Below are 20,878 nucleotides of genomic sequence, written 5' to 3'. Positions count from 1 at the left end.
ACCAAACATCTGAACTCTCCACCAGGTGTCTAGACTAGAGACAGGGCCCCTTGTGCAACAGGAAGTTCCACAGGGCTTACTTCTGAGCAGGCATGTTTATGATTGTAAGGTTGCACATCCTAACAGCGCATATGTAACGTTTGTGGGCGTATGCATGGATGAGAGTGCTAGGGACAAAGATGCACACACACAAATACCCCCAACTCAAGGGATTTGTCTTTCAGAGAGATGTCAGGTGAAAAAGAGGCTACTGCACCTTGAACAGTTGTGCAGAATGGAGCATTTCAGTCTGTCCTACAAGTAGCCCTGTCCTCTTTAGGGAAGAACCTGAAGGATAACTACTCTAAGTAACCCACACGAACGGAAGTGTAACATGGCATCCCCAAAGGCAAAAAAGGGGGGGATAAAATGGGTACTGTGATGTAGGGTTGCCATTATTCTGAAGAGCAAAAAAGAGGACACATTTGCCGACTTCTACTTTTAACTGTCGGGTGGCACTGTGGGTTAAACCAGTGTTTCCCAACCTTTTTTGGGCAAAGGCACACTTGTTTCATGAAAAAAATCTCGAGGCACACCACCATTAGAAAATGTTTAAAAAATTAACTCTGTGCCTATATTGACTATATATAAAGTAACTCTCTTTAATAGGAATCAAATAAACACAAATAAAGTATTTTATAATTACTTTATTATGAAATAGTAAGTAAACAGAAATATGAAAAATTATAAAATACTTTATTCAGTGAACCTGTGAGGGCCCGCCCTTTGCGGCAGCCGATTGGCTGCCGCCGTGGGCAGTGAATATTAATGATGTATCATTTTTGTGCTTCATGCTGTGGCCACAGACATGTGATCTGATGGTGAATTTGGGGTGACCCAATGCAAAAATCCTGAGAATCCCTGTGGATCCATGTTTTGTAACCACGTTTTTGCACCATTGCAGCCCCAGGCAACAGTGGGTGTGTGATTTTGGGGGGGCAGGCTGTAGCCATGGACATGCTATGTGATCTGATGGTGAATTTGGGGTGACCCAATGCAAAGATCCTGAGGATCCATGTGGATCCATGCTTTTAAACCACATTTTAAGTGGGGAGGGAAGGAAAAACACAGAACGGACAAGGAGCACGAGAGGGGTGTGCAGAGAAGCAGCTGGCTAAGAATGCAGGAGAGGGGTATAACGGGGAGGGAGGAAAGGAAGGCAAAAGTTTTCCCTCACCTACTCACCCAAGCCAGCCAGCTCGCACGCGCGCTCTCTCTCTCTCTCTCTCTCCCTCCTGCCTGCTTGCCTGGAGGGGAGGGGCTTTCCCTGCTCTTTGTTCCGTTTGAGCAAGCACAGCAAGGAAACAGAGGCGGGTGGGCAGTAAGACCCTGAGGCAAGTGCGGCTTGTGCTTGCTCAGCAGCTTCTTCACGGTGCTCCGCGGAACGGTGTTCTTCATCCCGGCGGTGGCGGCTCCCTCTCTTTCCTCTCAAGCAGAGCGGCCTTCCTGCTCCAGCCGCGCCTGCGCCTGAGGAGTTTCGAATCTGCCGCCGCGCGCAGGGTGACGTCACGGCCGCCGCCGGGCCAATCCGCCTGCTCGGCCCCGCCTCCCTTCTTCTCGCCTCCCTCACGAGAGGAAGCGCCTCCCTCGCGCACGGCGGATGCAGCCTGAGCAGAGTCCCCTCTCGCTTAGAGCAGTGTTTCCCAAGCGGCACACGAGGCAACGTGTCGCGGCACACTAGTGTGCCGCGGAACACCGGTTGGGAAACACTGGGTTAAACCACAGAGCCTAGGACTTGCTGATCAGAAGGTCGGTGGTTCAAATCCCCACGACAGGGTGAGCTTCCGTTGCTTGGTCCCTGCTCCTGCCCACCTAGTAGTTCAAAAGCACATCAAAGTGCAAGTAGATAAATAGGTACCACTGCGGTGGGAAGGTAAACAGTGTTTCCGTGCGCTGCTCTGGTTCGCCAGAAGCGGCTTAGTCATGCTGTACGCCGGCTCCCTCGGACAATAAAGCGAGATGAGTGCCGCAACCCCAGAGTCGGCCACGACTGGACCTAATGGTCAGGGGTCCCTTTACCTTACTTTAAACTATGGATCGCTATGACGACTCTCATTTTACATCCCCATGAAAAAGAGGACATACGGCAACCCTATGTGCGAGGGACTGACAACCAGAAAATCCTCCTGCTAAACGAGCAGTGCGGGCACATGAGGCCGGGGGTAGAGGAGGGAGTGCACAGCCCTGTCTTTTCTGGCGGCCCCAGGACTTGCAGAATTCAGGGCTGCAGCATTCAGGGCTGCTTTCCTTATCCCCCTTGCCCTCCCCATAGCTCATCTAGAACCCCACCCGCACTTGAATATTGGCGGAGCGCGATGACTCCGCGCCAACCAATCCACAAATTTTGCAGGCTTTTGCAGCTGGGGCAGCTGCCAGCGCGTCCCCACGGAGCCTGCCAGATGGCTATCGCGATAAAAGCCTCCTGGGAGTCTGCGCCCTCCCAGTCCAGAGAGAGGAGGCCTCTGATTCCCAGCATGCAGCGGGAAGGCATGACGCAAATGCTCCGCGACGGTAACGTCACCAACAGCTGCCGCGGCGCGATCAGCAGAGGGTGCCGCGGCGGCGGCGGCGTTGCCACCATCGCCCCTGCAGCAGCAGCAGCACCTGGCCGGAGCGAGGGCGGCGGCGGCGGCGCTGCTGTTCCGGCGGCCCGTCGGGCGGCGCTGGGAGGGCCGGGCGGGGGGATGGCGGAGCCGGGCGGGGCGTCGTCCGGCACGGGCGGAGGCGGCGGGAGCTCGTCGGGGCCTGGAGCCACGGACCCGGCCTCGCTGCCCCCTGGCGACGCGCAGCTCATCGCCCTCATCGTGGGGCAGCTCAAGAGCCGCGGCCTCTTCGACGCCTTCCGCAGGGACTGCCTGGCCGACGTCGACACCAAGGTAAGCGCCCCTCCCCGGAGCAGCCCCGCGGAGGGTGTCTCTGCAGGATCGTAAGGGGAGGCCTCGGCTAAGGAGCTGCCAGGATTACAGGGACTTTTCTTTTCATTCCCTTGTCCTCTCTTCTCCCTAGTCCCCACCCAGCCCCGTTATGGAGGAACTCGCCCCAGCCAACGGGGTCAGCTGTCAGGGGTGGCGAGAGTTGCAGTCGCCCGGCTTCCCTGCCTCTTCGGCTGGAGTTGTGTGTAGGAGCCGACACACGAGTTCGCAGGAAAACCATCTCATAGCCTGCACTGTATCCCCTCTAATCCAAACTCCCGGAGGTGGGGGAGCTTTGCTAGCTCTTGTGGTGTGGTCTGTTATGGGAAAGGTATACACAACCCCAGGCAAAACATTTATTTTCCTTTGGTGGTCACATGGCTTGCACTCTTGTTTTTGTGTTTTGTGCAAGTCGTAGTCCAAGATACACCCATGTTAACATTCTTATGGGGTCACAGAGGTTTTGGAGTATCTTTGTAGCTTGTCCTTGGCTTATAACTTCCTGTATATGTTTCCGGGGGGGGGTGCTTTATTGTTATTATTATTATTAGGCAACTCTCAAAAAGAGTAAAATAAACCAAAATAAATACATTCCAGCCCATGTTACCACTGAAAGCACTATAACGTAGTGGTAGAACTAGAGCATCTGATTTGCAGGCAGAAGGTTTAATCCTTGGCATTTCCAGGTAGGGTTGGGGATGGTTCCTCTCTGAAACGCTGGAGAGCCGTTGCCAATCAGTGTGGGCAATACTGAGCTAGGTAGACCACTAGTCTCACTTGGCATAAGGCAGCCATCTTTGAACATTGAGCAGACAAGCATCATATAGTGGTGTCCACATCAACAACATGGTTTTATTCCTTCCTGTTTTGGAAGTTAACCCCACTGCATTCAGTGGCCTACATGTAAATAGGGATAAATGGTAGTCTGTCTAAGCCTTATAAAGGAGTAGGAGGAGGGTATGTTGGTCTTGTAATCCATCAAGATTTTCTGGGGGATGCAGGTACATAGATATTGGCTGAATCTCATTGAACAGGGTATTTAGGTGTGTAACCCGCAACGACTGAATTTTACCATTGCCTCGCAGACAGTGGTTGGAGTCTAGCTGGAGTTTTATTCCAGAATTTGAATGACAGAGCTAGTTGATTATGGAAAAATCAGTTTAGGATATTCCAACTAAACATTAGGAAGGACTTTCTATCTGTAAGAACTGTTTAACAGTTGAATGGACCAACTCAGGAGGTGTTGGAATCTTCTTCAACTCCAGCTGTAGTACAGTGGTGCCTCGCAAGACGAACTTAATCCGTTCCGTGAGTCTCTTCGTCTAGCGGTTTTTTCGTCTTGCGAAGCAAGCCCATTGACGGCTTAGCGGATTAGCGCTATTAGCAGCTTTTAGCAGCCTAGCGGATAAGCAGATAAGCGGCTTAGCGGCTTAGAAAAAAAGGGGGGAAGGGAAAAAACCCTGCAGGAACTCGCAAGACATTTTCGTCTTGCGAAGCAAGCCCATAGGAAATTCGTTTTGTGAAGCACCTCCAAAACGGAAAACCCTTTCGTCTAGCGGGTTTTCCGTCTTGCGAGGCATTCGTCTTGCGGGGCACCACTGTATACTTATTCTAAGGTATGTGTGCTCATGTAATTTTTCACAGCTACATGCATAATTTGGTTTTTCATAGGTAAAAACAAACTTGCTAAAGGCAAATGATGCCAATCCTGTTGAAATTTAATTGTAGGGTAAACAAGTGTGTTTCAGTGTGGTGTCAGTGGTCTGTGTGGATTTTGAAATAAACACTTCAGGATTATATTAATTGAGCTATTTTGTTTAGCCAGCCTACCAGAATTTGAGACAGAAAGTGGACAACTTTGTGTCTACCCACCTGGATAAGCAGGAATGGAACCCAGCAATGAACAAAAACCAGTTGCGGAATGGCTTGAGGCAGAGCGTTATTCAGTAAGTAAAAGCTGCTAAAATATAAGTGACAATAATGAATTGTTTTTTAACTCATGAAGGTAACCTACATTTGCACAAGACCCCTAAATTTTGATGGGATTGTCTAAGAAACACTCCTGGTAGATTGTGGCTCTTCATCCGTTGAAATTACTTAAAATTTCATTGCTAATGTTTCTCCAGGAGTGTCACTTGTGGCTGTCTAATGGAGATCTGCAGGCATCCACAGCTTTAAGAGGGAAAGAGCATCTGATGAACATGCAGTCTTAGTTCTGTTTGCTTTTACCAACTTCCAGCATGAGATACAGTAGCACGATGAGCTTAATGTCACTGGGGTTGGGGTGCTGTCCAACAGAGTGAAGTAGTGTTTTGCTCCTTGAACTATTGCTGTAGTGTAACTAATCCAGTTCACTAAACACAACATGTTCTTTGCAAACACATTCTTCCCTAATTTTTTTGAAGGCCAGGCTGAGTTATCTGTATGTTCAATGTACATAATTTTAATTTTATATAATAAGCTGCTGTGTTCCTGACTGATAGTGATAGGATTCAAGAAATGGTTCTTAAAATGTGCTTAGAATGAGAGTGGGAGGTGACTTGCAAGCTTTACGGAGTGCTTCCATGAAGTTGCTTGGAAGTCAGTCCCATTGTATGCAGAGATGCTTTTTTCCATATATGTGTGCATAGGGTTGCAGCCTTAATTTATTAATCTGTATTATGGCAGATTAGTTATTTAGAAGACTTGTAGTTTGCCTTTTGGCTACAAGAGGCCGCATGGTGGCGTACAAAATAAGTTAAAAACAAATACAGATATAAATCACAGTAATAGCACAATAAAATTAAAAAGAACTAAGTTAAAAACTAAAAATCAGCAGAATTCAAAGTTAAAATGATCCCCAATGCCTGGTGAAATAAGGTAAAGGACTCCTGGACAGTCAAGGTCCAGTCAAAGGCAACTATGGGGTGTGGCGCTCATCTCGCTTTTCAGGCCAAGGGAGTTGGCGTTTGCACACAGACAGCTTTCCGGGTCAAAACAGCAGACAGACCCTGGTGGAAGATGGTCCTTTGAATTGCCTCGCCTCAAATTATTTAGGAATTTATTGGTAATCACCAGAACCTTAAATTGTTCCTGGAAAGAGATCAAAAGCCAGTGTCTTCCAGTAACCTGGTTACTACCTTTTGTACTTGCTAAAGCTTCCAAACAATTTTAAAGGGCCACCTCAGATGAAGTATGCTGCAAAAATCCAGCCTGCGTGTGGCCACATCTGCTGCTTCTTCAAAAAGAATGCAGCCAGCACACTCCTAGACTACAGACTTCAGGGTTTTTTGCCCACATACAATCTGTGGTAGTGTTCAAGCAATGGTTCATTACCTCCATTGGATGAAAAAGAGAAAGCTGGGTGTTATGTACATTTGGCAATATCATACGAAACTTCACCAGGAAGAGGTATGACCATGACAATGCGATCGCTTGGACAACCCTTCCTGTGTTTTCAAACCATCCATTTCATCATCACCACCAAAGACTTAAGTTGAGAGTGTGCCCTGCTACATGTTAAATTGATGTTAAATTGAGGTAGCCCCAAGGCTGCCATGAAAACCATGAAATCTAGAGGTGGTCTTGGCATGAATACTGGAGAAGCCTTCATTGGGGTGTACAGTCAGAAGTAAATGAACATGGGCTGTAATAATTATGATGAAGCTTAAATGCAAAAATGACAGGGACCATTCACAAAACAATATTGCTTAAATACCTGACATCTGGGCATTGAATGTTGGCATTAAGCTGTGAGTGTTGTCCATAGTTGCAGACAGTGAACCTATAGGGTCGTACATAAGTCTGTCTCAATGGCTGTATGACTCCATCAACATAAAGCACAGCTTACATGCTAGGTATTTCTCTTGTATGATAAGCTCATGGTAAGTTATTGTTGAAACATCATGAGTTGCATTTATAAGCCATCTGCCTTGATGGAGGCATGTTCAGGTTAAAACCTCTAGTTCCATAATTTTCAATTGTGAAGTAGGACAGTGAGGACTCATCCACAGGTCCAAGTGTTTTTGCTCCCCCCCCGCCCCCGGAAAACCTTCTCTTATCACTAAATTGGATCAAATGTCATTATAGAGAAAACACAATTGACATTTGCTCCAGTTCAGCAGTAAACAATGGATTTCCCCAGGGCAAAGCAGCAGGGTAGCAGGTGTGGATGAGCCTTGAGACAGTGGTTACTATGAGAGCTTTCCCCCAGGCCATCTTGTAGTCAAATTCATGTGCCTCTGAAGTGGTTCAGCCATGGAGCAGAAGTTGCTTATGCATTGTGCTCCATCGATTCTGTAACAGGTTGTTTTGCTGCAAGCAGTCAATGGCGGGGAGACATGCTAAGCTTGTCATGTCCTGGTTGACTTCCTTGCTCAGTTTTTGTATGGTTTTGAAACATGTTGTGTACACCACCAACTGAGTTCTCTTTTGTTTGCCTTCATTAATTCTGGGGATGCACAAATGCAGACACTTCCAGACAGCTTGTTTAAATGTACAAATTTGGTTGTTACCCCATTTCTAGTGCAGTTAGCACATCACTTTCCTCACTGCAAAAGTCCGGTAAGAAAAGTGATTGGAAATTAGGCTAGAAATTGTGGGACAACAACCCCTAGCTGGCAGTGCCATATAAACTCTGCACAAACATGAACGTTCAATAAACTGGTGTTGTATAACCTCCGCAAGTTTTGCATGACTATATTGGCATAAATGCTTTTCCAGCAGCCAGCCTGGAAGCTTCTTGTGTCTTCATTTGCTACTCCTAAGTACCCAGGGGGCCCTGCAATGAGAGTATTGCTGCAGCTGTAGAGGGCCTGCCTACCAGGCTGGCAGCACAGCAGCACCAACCTGCATTACACGTAGCTGCCATTTTTAGTACGTGGCACAGTGCACAAGCTGCAGGAGCTGGAAGAGCATTGGAACAATCTGACCCCGGAATTTGTGCCAGGTCAGGCATGCCCTTCATGGAGACCAAGTGTCAGAGACTTCAGATCTTCTTAAGTGCCCACGTAGACTCAAAACAATATTGGCTGTTTGGGTGTGTTTTTTCTACCCAGGCAGCTGCTTCCCAACGGCTGTGCAGTGTCTCTGTGTTTGCCTCCCCTGGCCTGTTGCAGACATGACTTAACCCCACCAGACAGCCCAAGCCCTGCTCTTTTTATCCAGCACAGCCTTGAAGTAATAAGTCGCTTTTTGGTTTCTGACACTGTTCCCAGAAAAGCTCTTTGTCTTGTGTTGCTTGTGTTTATTTTTGTTTGTCTTGTAAAAAGTGCCGGTGTGTCTAGACGGGCAGATGTGGGGAGCAGCTGATCGTGGCAGGTCCTGGGGTGAAGGCCGCCTTTCTGCTTTTTCGTCATAAGTGCACTAGCCAAAAAGATCACCTCCCCTCCTATCCCGCCTATCTCCTCCAGTGTGATGTTTTTTCCTCTTGTTGATGCCAAGTCAGGTTTTATTTGCTGCTTTGTGTGCCATGGACACCCTGCAGTGGCTCCCACCCAGCATACATTTTTTTAAAGCAGTTGGGTGAGCAGATGTCTGCTGCAGGTTCTGCTGGGGCCCTCAAAGGCAGCTGGTTCAAAACCTCTTGGTTTTCTTTTCACCGGGTAGAATGCCTGTCTAGTGATACAGGAGCTACCAAAAGAGCCATAGTTCACACCATGTTAATGCTAATTGCAGCTGACATGACGGCTGTGGAGGGCTCCAGTGGGGGGAAGAAGGGAAGCTTTCTGGAGGAGCTGAATGACTCCTTTGTCTCTGCCCCAGGTCGGGGATGCTGGAAGCTGGAGTGGACAGAATTATTTCTCAGGTGGTGGATCCAAAACTAAACCACATCTTCAGGCCCCAGATAGAGAAGGCAATTCATGATTTCCTGGCTGCGCAGAAGAAAGAGGACTCGGTGCCAGCTCCTCCCCCGGAGCCAGAGAGTCAGGATCCTTCCCCTCCATCTCAAGATGCCTCGTAAGGTCTGGTATTGCCGCTTCTCTCCCTTCCCCCTTTGCATGCACTTGCAGCCCTTTTGTGTCATCACTCATGTGAAGAATGTCAGTGGCACTAGCTAAAAGGCCAGAACATGCTGGGCTAGTGCCAGAATTGCTGTGAGAGGAAAGAACAAGCTGTGATCTTTCAAGATCACAAGCCTCCTTAACGGAATATGATTAGAAACTTCACTTTATTCTTCTTGGCTTCTTTTCTTTTTAGCAGCAATGCACCTTCAAATAGGCTATGGACCTACTTGGATTACTGAGGAACTGCTTGGGCACAAAAGAGTAAAAGATATGCATAAGGAAGATGCTATCTGGAAGATCTGGGAGCAGAGGCTGGCTCTAATGAGAGTCCATTAATTCTGTGGACCAAGCAGTTCTTGGAAAATGGGGAGAGCTACTTCAGTTTATTTGCAGAGGCATCCTGCTTTGGTTGATTTAAAGTGCAATCTTATGGATGTAAAGCTACAGGCCAGGCAAGCTGTCTGAATAATAAAAATTGCTAGTGGCATTCTTCTATCCCAAGATGCCATACTTGGCACTACAAAACTCAACATTCTGCATCAAGAAGTAAACAGCTTTGAGGGTAAAGCAGTACATAAATTTTATAAAATAAAATAAGAAGTGATGGATTCTGCTGGGGATCATAATTTTTATTGCTTTGTATCCTCTCCTGGTCACATAGGCGTTCTGAGGTTGTGCCATCTTATCCTCTAGGTCTGCCTCCCACAGCCTGGTGCTGTCCAGATGTTTTGGGCTATAATTCCCATCAGCCCCAGCCAGTGATCAGGGATGACTGGAGTTGCTGTAGATCAACTTCTGGAGGGCACCAGGTTGCAGAAGGCTATTATAGCGTGCATGCCCTCAGCAGAAGCCAAATGGCCATGGAAGAAATGGATCAGGCAGTTTGCCATCTCCTGTTAATAGAAGGCTACCAGCAGATGTCCTCTCTTCATCAGATCTGACTTGCCCTTCTGTAGATGGGTTGACTGTGAGTGGAAAGGTGGACATGCACAGGGCCTGGCACTCTTCAATGCAGAGGAGATGGTCTGGTGTGCAGAGGCCCAGAAGTGGAGAGAGAAGGGAAAGGGTTGGTCTCTGACATCATGCTTTATGTGCCTCCAAAGTCCAGTGCAAGGTCTGACCCTCTTCTGTGCTCAAAAGAAGGGTAGAGATTCTCCCTGACATCGCACTGTGCATTGGAGGCACTCTGAAGCTGCCATCTTTGCTGTTTTCAAGCCTCTCATTACTTGCCGCAGTGTTAGGGATGGGATCCTGCCCCTCACTGATAACCATAGTTTCTAGCTTTGGAGAGACTATATCTGTAGTTCTCTGTCCTTGTGCCAGTGCTGAAATTATGTCTTATTGCCACTGCATGCTGGTGTACAGGATCAAGCTGAAGACAAACTGTGCAACCAGGTTTAAGGTGGATTCAAGGCCCTTGTTGTTTTTCCACTACTAAACTTAAATCATGCAACTTTGTGGTATTTGGTGGCTTCAATTTTTGTATGCTCACATGAAACTCCCAACTAAAACTTTAAATCCCAAAAAGGTAGCAGTCTCAAAATTGGTGCAAGTAACTTTATAATTAACCAGCAACTGTCTTTTATCTTTACATTAAGCACTAATTTTTGTCTCTTCCTTTTGCAGTGCATTTCTGACGTTAAAGCAGCCGCAGTTGCAGAACCCAGACTGAATCTGGCAGTGGGCTACATACATATCTGCAGGAATACAGTTTGTTAACTAATATCAACCATGGCTGAAGGGAGGTTTTTGGCAAAAGTCACATGTGGTTTCTACATAGTGCAGAGGGATTGGTTAAATGTTGAAAATGTATTGCTATGGGCAGAAGTAGCATGTGTCTTCACTAATTCTGTATTTGGGGGATTGTTGCCACCTTTGTGGAAGCAGTAGGGTGAAAAATGGTTCTGGTGTGATATTAGTGAAATTGACGGTGGTTGGGATGTAGCAATAGGAATAAGGGGGTTTGGGGTATGCTTGGTTTCCTGAGAGCTGCAGTCTGTTGGAAACCTTTCTAGAGGGGTTTGGACAAGGGAGCGTTCAGTGTACGAGCATGAAGCTGATCATTTACCAGCAAAGGATCACAGAGTGCTAGATGCTTACTTAAATTCAGTAATAACTCACAGTGCCCTCCTACCTCTGACACAACTGTATAAATAGTCCATTGTTGGCTTTCTGGGTATATCTAGGGGCAAGCAATCAAGCCTCTGTCAAATTTCTGGAAGTGGTATGCACCATGCCTTGCAGCTCGGCTCTTTGGCCAGGCTGATCAAGAAAGTGTGTCAAAGTGAGTGTGGACAAGAGACTTCTTTTGTGAGCCTTTCAACCGAGGGAATGTTCTCTTGCCTGTGATATTCTTCAGGTGCCTGTTAGAAGCTGCTTAGAGGGTTGCATAAACTCTCAAGTAGGCATTTGTGCTCAAGTATTTGACTAGCAAATATCCAGAATTTTTTTTATAATAAAATACTAGAAAAGCCTAGTTGTGTGAGAGATTTTCTTTCGATACAATTCTTCTCATACCCAGGAGGTGATGTGCCAACACAGGGGTCTCCACTGAAAGATAATTGTCCACCTTGAATTTCTTCAGAGTCTGTCAGGTTGCAAAGCTTTAAAAAAAAATCAACTTCTTGACATTTGAATTACTATTATCATCACATTGTGTTTCCTTATAGCAGTCCCTTCACTGTGACTAGAACATAGTGCTCTCTATAGAAAGCCGCGCATGAATATTTCTAATATTCTCAGAACAATCCAAACCCTATCTGGGGAGCAGTTAGGCAGAGCTGAGCAGTAGATCAGCAACCACATCTGGAGCTCTTCCACTTGTACCAGCCAAAGTGGGCAATTTTGTTAGTGATTTTTGCTGCACCAGCTCCAAGGTTGAAATGAGAGACCCCGTTTGGGCCCCCTCTCAAGGGAGATGGAGCAGCTTTGGCTCCTTGGCTGACTGTTCCACCCCTGCCCTTATAATGATTTAAGTCAAGGACCTACACTTGCTACCTCAGCTGCCTGCATTTTTCAGGGGGCACAGCAGTGGCCTCTGCAGTGGGGGATGGGGAGGCCTGCTGGCAGAGCCCAGTGGAGGGATGCTTCCAGCAGCCCAGGTCTCAGGGTTTAGGATTGCTCTGTAAGGAAGCAAGTAAACGCACAGAGATGTTATTGAAGGGTGGGGTGTTTTTTTTAACATTTTAAGAGGCTGCAAACTTTGGAAATATTAAATGTAAGGGTCAGATGTTTATTAGGTGAAACTTCCTGACATGGATACGAAGGAATGTGTTACGCTTCAAGTAATTTTTTTTGTACAGTGTATTTATTTATTGTGTTCTGAACTGTTTTGAATGTTAATTAATGTAACTCGCCCTGGGATCGTAGGGTGAAGAACAGGTAATAAAGCAAAATAATAATAATAGTAATAATAATAATCAGCAGCTTGGGGAGATGGCTACTGCTTTTCAGTTGTAACAGAAACTCTTAAGTATCTGCCTAGAAAACAGTTGACACCAACAGAGTTTCTGTCGAGATGTGTCATTGCCCATGCACTGAAATTTGTGCACCTAGTGCCAAATGATGACGTGAAGGATCATCTCATTCCCTTATATATCCAGTCGATCACTATGCTCCTCAGGTGAGGGCATCCTGCAGATACTGTCTTACCAGGAGGTCCAAGATTGGGATTGGATTTACCCTTTGGAATTTCCTCCTGTTAAATATTAGACAGGCGCCTTTTCTATTGTTTTCCCCCAGCACCTACTGAAGACCGTCCTCTTTTATGTAAAGGGCTTTCCCAATGTGCATGTGTTGAAATTGTTTTTAAAATGTTTTAATTGTTTTGTGGCTTGTGTATTTGCTGTCCTGGGCTGCTTTGGGAGGACAATGAGAGATAAATTTAATTACTGAAATATAAATCCAGTAAATAGTGGCAAAAGGTAGAATAGGAGGAATTCTCATTTGCTTTAACAATAGAAGTAACAAAATGGCCCTCTGCCCAAATTATATTGCTGAAATGAAAGTATGAAAGCTTGGTCTGACCAGGAGTAGATTTGTGTGTGGAAGGACTGTGAGCCCTGCTCAGTTCTGGCACTCCTGGGCTTGGAATTCTTTAATTCTGAGTTTGTGCCTTTTATACCAGGTTCTGTTTGGTGGGTCTCAGGGTTCTAGGTCTGTTTTTGACAATGTTATATTAGAGTAAGTATTTGTAAAGTGATAGGCTTTGGATTCACTTAGAATAGAAATGTATACATCTGTTTTTGATTTGGATTTCATTTCAAAGGTAGGGTATTTTTAGAAATGGGGGTGGGGGTTGGTTTATAAAAGTACAAGTTGCTGTATCAGAAGCATAATGCACCTGCACTAGATTTGTAAAAGATATTCATCCACTTCATCCTTTCTTATCCACGCTTTCTTTATGCCAGCCTCAAATCTCTGCTTCAGCAACCTTGAATTGAAAATTGGGGAGAAAGGAGTACTTCTTGACTCATAACAAAATAAAAGAAAAAAAAATCCTTCCAGTAGCACCTTAAAGACCAACTAAGTTAGTTCTAGGTATGAGCTTTCGTGTGCATGCACACTTCTTCAGATCTCAAGAAGTGTGCATGCACACGAAAGCTCATACCTAGAACTAACTTAGTTGGTCTTTAAGGTGCTACTGGAAGGATTTTTTTTTTCTTTTATTTTGTTTTGACTATGGCAGACCAACACGGCTACCTACCTGTATTCTTGACTCACGTGAGCCATGTGAAAGTACTGGTTGCCCTTAGCCAATTCTTTGGCAGGTTACAAAGTGTCCCAGTAATTTGTCAATCCCTTTCACTGACCTGTTCAGCCTGGCCCTAGTGGCTGAATATAATATCCAGTCCATGGACCTGGCTTCTCCTCCCAAGCCTATTTCCCCCCTGCCCTGCCCATATATGACCATTATTCAATCTTGTTTCCCCTCCTTGTCCTTTCATAGCAAAGTTCTTCACCTTGTGGGAATCCTGCAGAGACTTGGACTATCCTAGCAGAGTAGCTCCTGGCAGTAGGCAGTTTCCTGTGCCATTTTTTGCTTTCTTGGTATCCCTCACTAGGGTGGTATGGGAAATGCTTGCAAAGAGATGGAGTGCAAATGCTCGGCTTTCACAGGAGCCTGATGACACCTTGGCTTCACATTTGGGACTTCCTTTTGTCCATCCCGGCATACGCAGGAAGCAATGCTGTTGAAAGGCTATACATGGCTTAAGAGGAGGGAGAAGACTTGGAGGAAGGTCATAAGAACATTGCAAGTTGCCTTGTCCTGAGTCAGAGCACTAGCTTGTCTAGCTTGGAATTGCCTGTGCTAGGCATGGGGAACATGTGGCCGTCCTCCAGCTTCCATCAGTGCCTGCTGGCGTGGGCAGTGGGCAGAGATGATGAGAGTTCTAGTTCCAACATCCAGAGGACCATATGTTCCTTAGTCCTGGTCTACACCGACTTTACAGTGGCTTTCCAGGGTTTCAGACAGGTGTCTTTTTCCAGCTTTATGTGGAGATGTTCTATGAATCATTAGTTATTTACTTTGGCTCTTAAGGGGCAAAATGCAATCATCTAAAAATTCTGACACCACCTTGCATTGCCTCTGAGGAACTAAGCAAATAAAAGCACCCAGTGTTGATGTGAAATCACCAAAGAAGCTGTCTTGCATTTAACTAATGAATGCAGATCAGGTTTCCTTAATCTTTATTCCATGTTGCTAGTCAAAAGAGCAGAATTGGGGAGGTAGTTGTGCATGATCTTTTATCAGACCCTGGATTTCTACGGCATAGAGGAGGAATGTTAGAACTTATGTTTTCCAAGGCACTTGTGTAGATGGTGGTGAAGGGTTTAATAGCGTTGTAAATCTAGCTGTTGGCTGAAGTCTGTCCCTAAAAGCAGCATCACACTTCACACAGTGAGCATTTCTGCATGCCCACCCGTGTTAATTAAGGGGGGTTAAATTTGGAAGGACATGCATACTTCTTTTAAACACTTGAGAGCACATTTCCAGGAAACCTGGACACACATTATTAGCAGCTAAGCTAAACTGCACCAATATGCTATCTTCTACTAGGCACAGTCATGCTGTCTTTTGAGTTGAGTCTCAGCTACCTATCTTTGTTAAGAGTCATTCTTACCCAAATTGCCCTTGGCCTAGACCATCTAGAGGAGTTTATTCTGTTCAGTTGATGCCATGTTTTCCATCCTTCTACCTTGTCCTGTCATATTTTGAGATGGTAAGTGATGGTGAGGGCATCCTAGAGGTGAAATGATTAGAAGTGGTAGGCCCAAGTGATGCTGGGTAGAAGAAAAGGAGACCCCTTTTCATGGTTTCTGAGGGATTTGAAAGAGTAGACCAGCCAAGGAGAAGAGAGGAAGGCAGACTCCCAATTCTTCTGACATGTTACCATTCGAAAGAATCATCCTGGGTGAGTATACCTGCCTAACAGTTTAAGAAAGTAATCCTAGTCCTACACATGTTTAGAAATAAGCCATTTTAGGTGCTGGGGCTTGCTACCAAATCAGTGTGCATGCTAAGGCTGCAGTCCTAACTGCATTTAATTGAAAGTACCATTGAATTTGATTTATTGGAAAAGCAAATGTGCTTAAGAATGCAGTGCAAAGCCAAAAAGTAATGGGCCCACTCTGTCTGGCCTTTAACCCCCACTGAAGCATCTTGGAAAAGTTGCTGATTTTCTTCTGTCTGCTTGGAAAACATCCCTAATTATTCCACAATGAAAAACATGATGCAATTTAATATTTTAACATCTAAATATTTAACATTGACAGTGGAAGCCTGTTTTACAGCCATCCAAGTGGATTGCCTAGGGCAACAGTGAAGGACATTTGGAGCAGCCGGTTTTATGTATCTGTGTCATTTGTATACCACCCAGCTAATGTCCTCTGAGTGGTTAACAATAAGTTAAAAACCACAAAAACAAACAAGAGTCCCTAAAATTAATAAAATCACCCGTGCTAAAAAACTGAATACATAAACCACCAGCAGCAAACTTACACAGCACAGCTAAGTATTGGAGATCTTAAAGTACCTGGGGAAATAAAAAGGTTTCATGTCATACCAAAAAACCAGGGGAGCTTCTCTGTGGATGATGTTTCATAATCAGGGCACCCCCACCAAAAATGCCCTTTCTCTTGTAGCCACCAGTCATACCTCAATGGAGGGCACTGAGAAGAGCCTCTGAAGATTTAGGGCCCAGATAGGTAAGTTTACAGCATTTGAATTTCTTTCTGTATAAAGGCTGAACTCCCACAGCTGCCATGGCAGCCATTTTGTGGCTATGCCCTCAACGCTTTTTCAAATTTCCAAATATTGGGTCAAAAAGATTGGGAACCCCTGATACAAGTTGATCTATTGACCACAGCTGAAATATTTAGGCGGTCTCGTGGGTGACATGATTGTCACTTTTTCCAGCATTCCTGGGAGCAAAGTGCTTAGGTGTGTTTTGTGATACCCAGGGACAAAGGAGACACAAAATGGATGAAGCCTGGGTCTTAAACTAGATGTATTCTTGGGTAACATGAAATACTTGGAGATGATAGATGATAGATGATGATGATGATTGTTATTATTATTATCCTTGAAATCCCAGATTTCCAAGGTTGTGAATCTTGTAACCTTAAAGGCATCCTCCATGACCACAGGCCTTCTTATAGGAGCATCCTTTCATAATCTTAGTGACTTCTTGGAAATCTGGATACAAGGCTTTCAAGGACTCTTTGGTTTAATGTGCTTTGTTGTTGGCATCTGTCTGTCTCAAAAGACAATGGAGTGCACCTCCGGGAGTGAAGTCAAACTGCTGTATTAGCAGCACTGAAGGGACCTCCCCAGGGCACAAGCCTGGGCAATGTGTATGGAGGTCCGGGGCTGCCCAGATATCAAGACCCCTCTCTCAGCCTCCCTGATGTGGCCCAAAGGAAAGCAGAGCAATACATTTGACAGGAGCTTGGCTTGCCAGAAAGAGGTATGCAAGGCACCATCCAAGCATCTTAGGGACTCCACTCTGGATTTGTGTAGGGTTTACTCCTTAGCTTTTCTCTTTTTTTGTCCTGAAGATATCCCACAAGGCAGAGGAGGTTTAGGATCGAAGTTTTCCTTCTAGGTGGGCTACTTTCCCAGTTGACAAACCCTATCCGCCCCTCACTTCCCTCTACAGCATGTGCAGAAATAGCCTTCTTGACCATTGGATCCACTCTTGGTTTTGTCCACCAGAGCCTGTCTTCTCATGCAGGGGAAGTCCCTAACTCACCAAGGGTTTGAGACCCATCGGCTACCCTCTCCTGGTTTGGCTGGCCAGTTGGAGCCATTCTCAGGGTGTGGCTGCTATTGCATACTAACAGCTTCTAGGAACCTCAAGTGAGAGCTGAGTGCAGGGTGGGGACCAAAGGTGTACAGACTACCCCAGAAGGAGCATGATGTGTCTCCCACCAGAGTTACTACCCCTCCCCTAACACTCCATGCACCCCAGTGTTCTTTAAATGCTTAACATTAACTGCACTTCACAAAATACCGCTGCACTGAACCTGTATTTGTCATGGTACTCTTAGCTGGCTGTCATGCCAAGTGAATTCTAGCTCCGTAAACTAAGCATACTCACATGGAAGTAAGTCTCATTGATTATTTTTTTCAGTTGGACTTGTAAGTGTGCTTAGAATGACAGTTTACATTATATTTCTGGAGCAAGAGTCATGTATACAAAGTAAGTGGAGCCATCACACAGAGAAGGTCATTGAGTTGGCAGTTTTACATGCGTCTGTGATGTTCTCTTGGGTTTTTCTCTTTTCAGCGCAGCTCAGGAGTGGGAAGGGTTTCTGTTCCCCCTCCCCCCCACCGGTATTTCCTGGGCAGCTGGTGAATTGGCCATTTATCTTGTCTGTCTGGCTTTTAGCAATGGCCTAAATTAAATAGGACAAGCCATGTGAGCACTGCGGCTTGTCTGCAAAGATGAACGAGTCTTATCAAAGGTGTAATTTAAGAGGTAATTGGTTGCTTTCCTTGGAAAAGGTGCCTGAGGAGCAGACAGATAATATTTATGGGTTGTGGCTCACAAGATCAAATAGGCCTTTTTCTTCCTAGAATATTTCTTAGGTTCTAATTGAAATGGTTCCTGTTTCTTTGAGCGGTCATTTAATACCTTGAATGTGCTCACTTGGAAGAGCACGCTAATAGGCCTCAGGAAGTTGCTGCATTTTTTCATCGGATACATTCATAATGTGAAAGGGCTTAAAGGATTTTCTGCCTTCTCAGCTTTCTCCTATCCTGGCCGTATGTATTAACCTGCCGAGTCACAGCAGACCAGCTGTGGATTTATTTATTTATTTATTTATTTATTGGCAGAAGCTCAGCCAGTGATTGGGAATTGCATTTCCAAAAACCCACATAATTCTTTCAGTGGGTTCCATCTATATTCACAGATTGGCTGATTGCAAGGTCATAGATCTTGCTAAAAAAATCTCTCAGTACATCAAATGGAAAATTTAACCTCCTTGAAGGATGCCTTTTTTTTACTTCTTTCTCATTTATACTTTAAGGAAATCTTTTGTCCTTCCCTTTATATTTTAAGTGTGACAAATGATGCTAATGTGTATTTGAAGCTACAGGAATGCAAAATTTATAATGCTTATGAAGTTCATCGACGTTCTCTTGGTACCTCCCATTTGCAGGCTTTAATATTTTTCTTTTGGGGGATAAATAGTCTGAGAGATGCCCTATTCCTCAGGCTGTGGAGATATTCTCTGGTCCAAGTGGGTGACAGACTACCCCAAACATTCAGGTATTTAACTATTTGGATAGGTGGGTTTCAGAGTTCTTGGGTTGTTTCTCACACAAAAATTTATTCCCCTCCTCTGTACTGCAAGGATTTGGAGAACCTTCCTGAAGGCCACATGGAGACAATTACATCAAGTGGCAGTACCTGAAGAAAGGTAGATTGGCACTCCTAATGCCCCCCTTGCTTGCTTGCCACCAACCAACTACTGCATCTGCCTCAGAGTGAGGTAATTCTAAGCATGCTGACTCATGAGAGCAGCTCACTTACCACTGCTTTTGCCCATAGCTTGTAGAAATTCTGGTTAAAGTTATTTTAAAATTGGGTTTAAAAAAAGTTTATAATACAATTTCTAGGTGCGGTGACAAGAGCAGCAGCAGCACTCTGTTCACCTTACCTACAAGGCCTTGCTAAGGGAGAGAGAGGCCTGAAGGCCACAAATGCTGTCCTCATTAATGGGGCAGCAAAACAATAATCAGTGGGGAGAGGAGGCGAAGTGGGTGGAAGAGGCATTTCCATAGCTAAAGCAAAAAGTCAAAATGACTATCCTCTCCTCTTATGTTTTCTCATGCACAATACATGAGTTAGAAGCAGGGAAACGGCACCTTATCTGGAATCTGCTACCTCAGGCAATTGTTTCAGGGTAAGAATGACCCTGTAACAGGGCAGGTTATTGTACACTTGGCTGGAATTAACACTGGTGCAGAGGGCTAAGAATAGAAAGGAGCTGGTATCTTTTGTCCTTATTAAAAGGAGAGCATGTGCTGACTCAGCGGCAACACCGGCTCAGCTGCTGGGATGCACATTCTGACACCCCACAGTGGGTCACACTTTGGTCAAGGATGTCACAGTGATAGCTAGTGGGTTATGCTAATCAACTTTCTCCAGCTGGCTCTCTTGGCAAAAGCACAGCCTTCAGAAATGAGTCAGCTGGAAGCCAAGCATCGGACCCACATTTCTGTGGCTTTGTTGCTGAGTTGTAGATACAGAAGCTGGTACTTTTTATGATGCACAGAAACTAGTATTTTTTTACGATGCTCATCTCCTAGGACTCCCCTCCTCCCCCAAACCTAGCTTCAATTAAACCAAGATTACCTTTTCCTTGGAGGGTATTCGGGGTTGTCTGCTGCAGTGGTGCAGCTCCATGCCGTTGGTTGTGGGTATCTGAATGCAGTGGGCAACTTGAAGAAGTGGCCGGAGTAAATATTTGAAAATCTAGAACAAGGTTGTAATGGGTGGGGGAAGCTGAAGGGTGTTTTTAAAAAATGCTGGCATAGGAAGGAAGGACACATTTGAGGGTGTACTCAAAGTACATGATGGTTGACTGCAAATAGTATCAAGACAGTTTATAAAGTAGTTGGAGTAATATGTAGGCCATTCATGTAGACTGAGCAAGGGGGTTGGGGGTCTCTTTGGTTGCTGTAAAACGCAGGATCTGCTTTAATAAATATAATGGAAGGAATTCAGCATTGTGCTAAGATGATTGTTCCATCGGGGCAAGCATCTCTTCCCTCCGCCACACTGTTCCAGAGATTCTCATTTTGATAGGACTACTGATAGGGCCGGGTACAAATAAATAATAATAATAATAATTATTATTATTATTATTATTATTATTATTATTATTATTATTATTATTCTTATTATTATTATTATTATTATTATTATTTTATTTGAACTAGATCACTGTCAAGGGCCCCTTCCAGCTCTACCATTCTCTGGTTCTAGTCTCTATGGGACCATTGTTCCTCTTCCTTTTCCATATGCAAGAGGTGCTAGCCCTGTTCAGAAACCAGGCTAATGCATGAATGGGGAGCTGTGCCAAGTGGCCACCAACATCACCCCAGTGTCCTAAAGTGCAGTGTGAACTGCTGCATGAAGGGTGCCTTCACATGTGAACAGTTGTATACATGAAGGCTGCTAAGTGATGGGTTAGTTGATGCACATGATGGGGCCTGCATACACAGACTTCCTCAACTGCAGGGTCAGTCTGCACAATGTCCAATGCCAGTGTGGCTACCTGCTGAAGCCCCATTCTGTACCCATGCATTGGGACTCCTGTGTGAACATAACATCTTGGTAGGGCTGCTGTTTCAGTGAGATAATATCATGTTTTTATGTTTGAGTACAGAGGCAGCTGTTACGTGATTTCTTCCTTACTGATAGATAC

The 20,878-nt window shown here is 45.3% G+C and overlaps 1 protein-coding gene across 4 annotated transcripts in view; it reads left to right on the top strand.

The window, feature by feature from the left end:
* Positions 1-2,513: 2,513 nt before the first annotated feature.
* BOD1 (biorientation of chromosomes in cell division 1) overlaps positions 2,514-20,878 on the top strand; it is a gene marked incomplete at its 5' end in the record, with an annotated part of 57,945 nt that continues 39,580 nt past the window's right edge. For 2 of the 4 annotated variants that reach the window (XM_081852156.1, XM_081852154.1), the window contains 3 exons: positions 2,514-2,915; positions 4,773-4,897; positions 8,694-8,888. In XM_081852156.1, coding sequence (XP_081708282.1) covers positions 2,514-2,915; positions 4,773-4,897; positions 8,694-8,888 — 722 coding nt within the window. Of the gene's footprint in view, positions 2,916-4,772; positions 4,898-8,693; positions 8,894-10,561; positions 11,412-20,878 lie in introns of those variants that run through there. The other 2 variants (XM_081852155.1, XM_081852157.1) reach the window with 2 other exon arrangements.

This window comes from Podarcis erhardii, assembly GCF_964252035.2.
Source record: "Podarcis erhardii genome assembly, chromosome: 2".
Taxonomy (NCBI): Eukaryota; Metazoa; Chordata; class Lepidosauria; order Squamata; family Lacertidae; genus Podarcis; species Podarcis erhardii.
The sequence above is the reverse complement of the archived record's forward strand: the minus strand, read 5'-3'. Positions and strand labels throughout refer to the sequence as shown.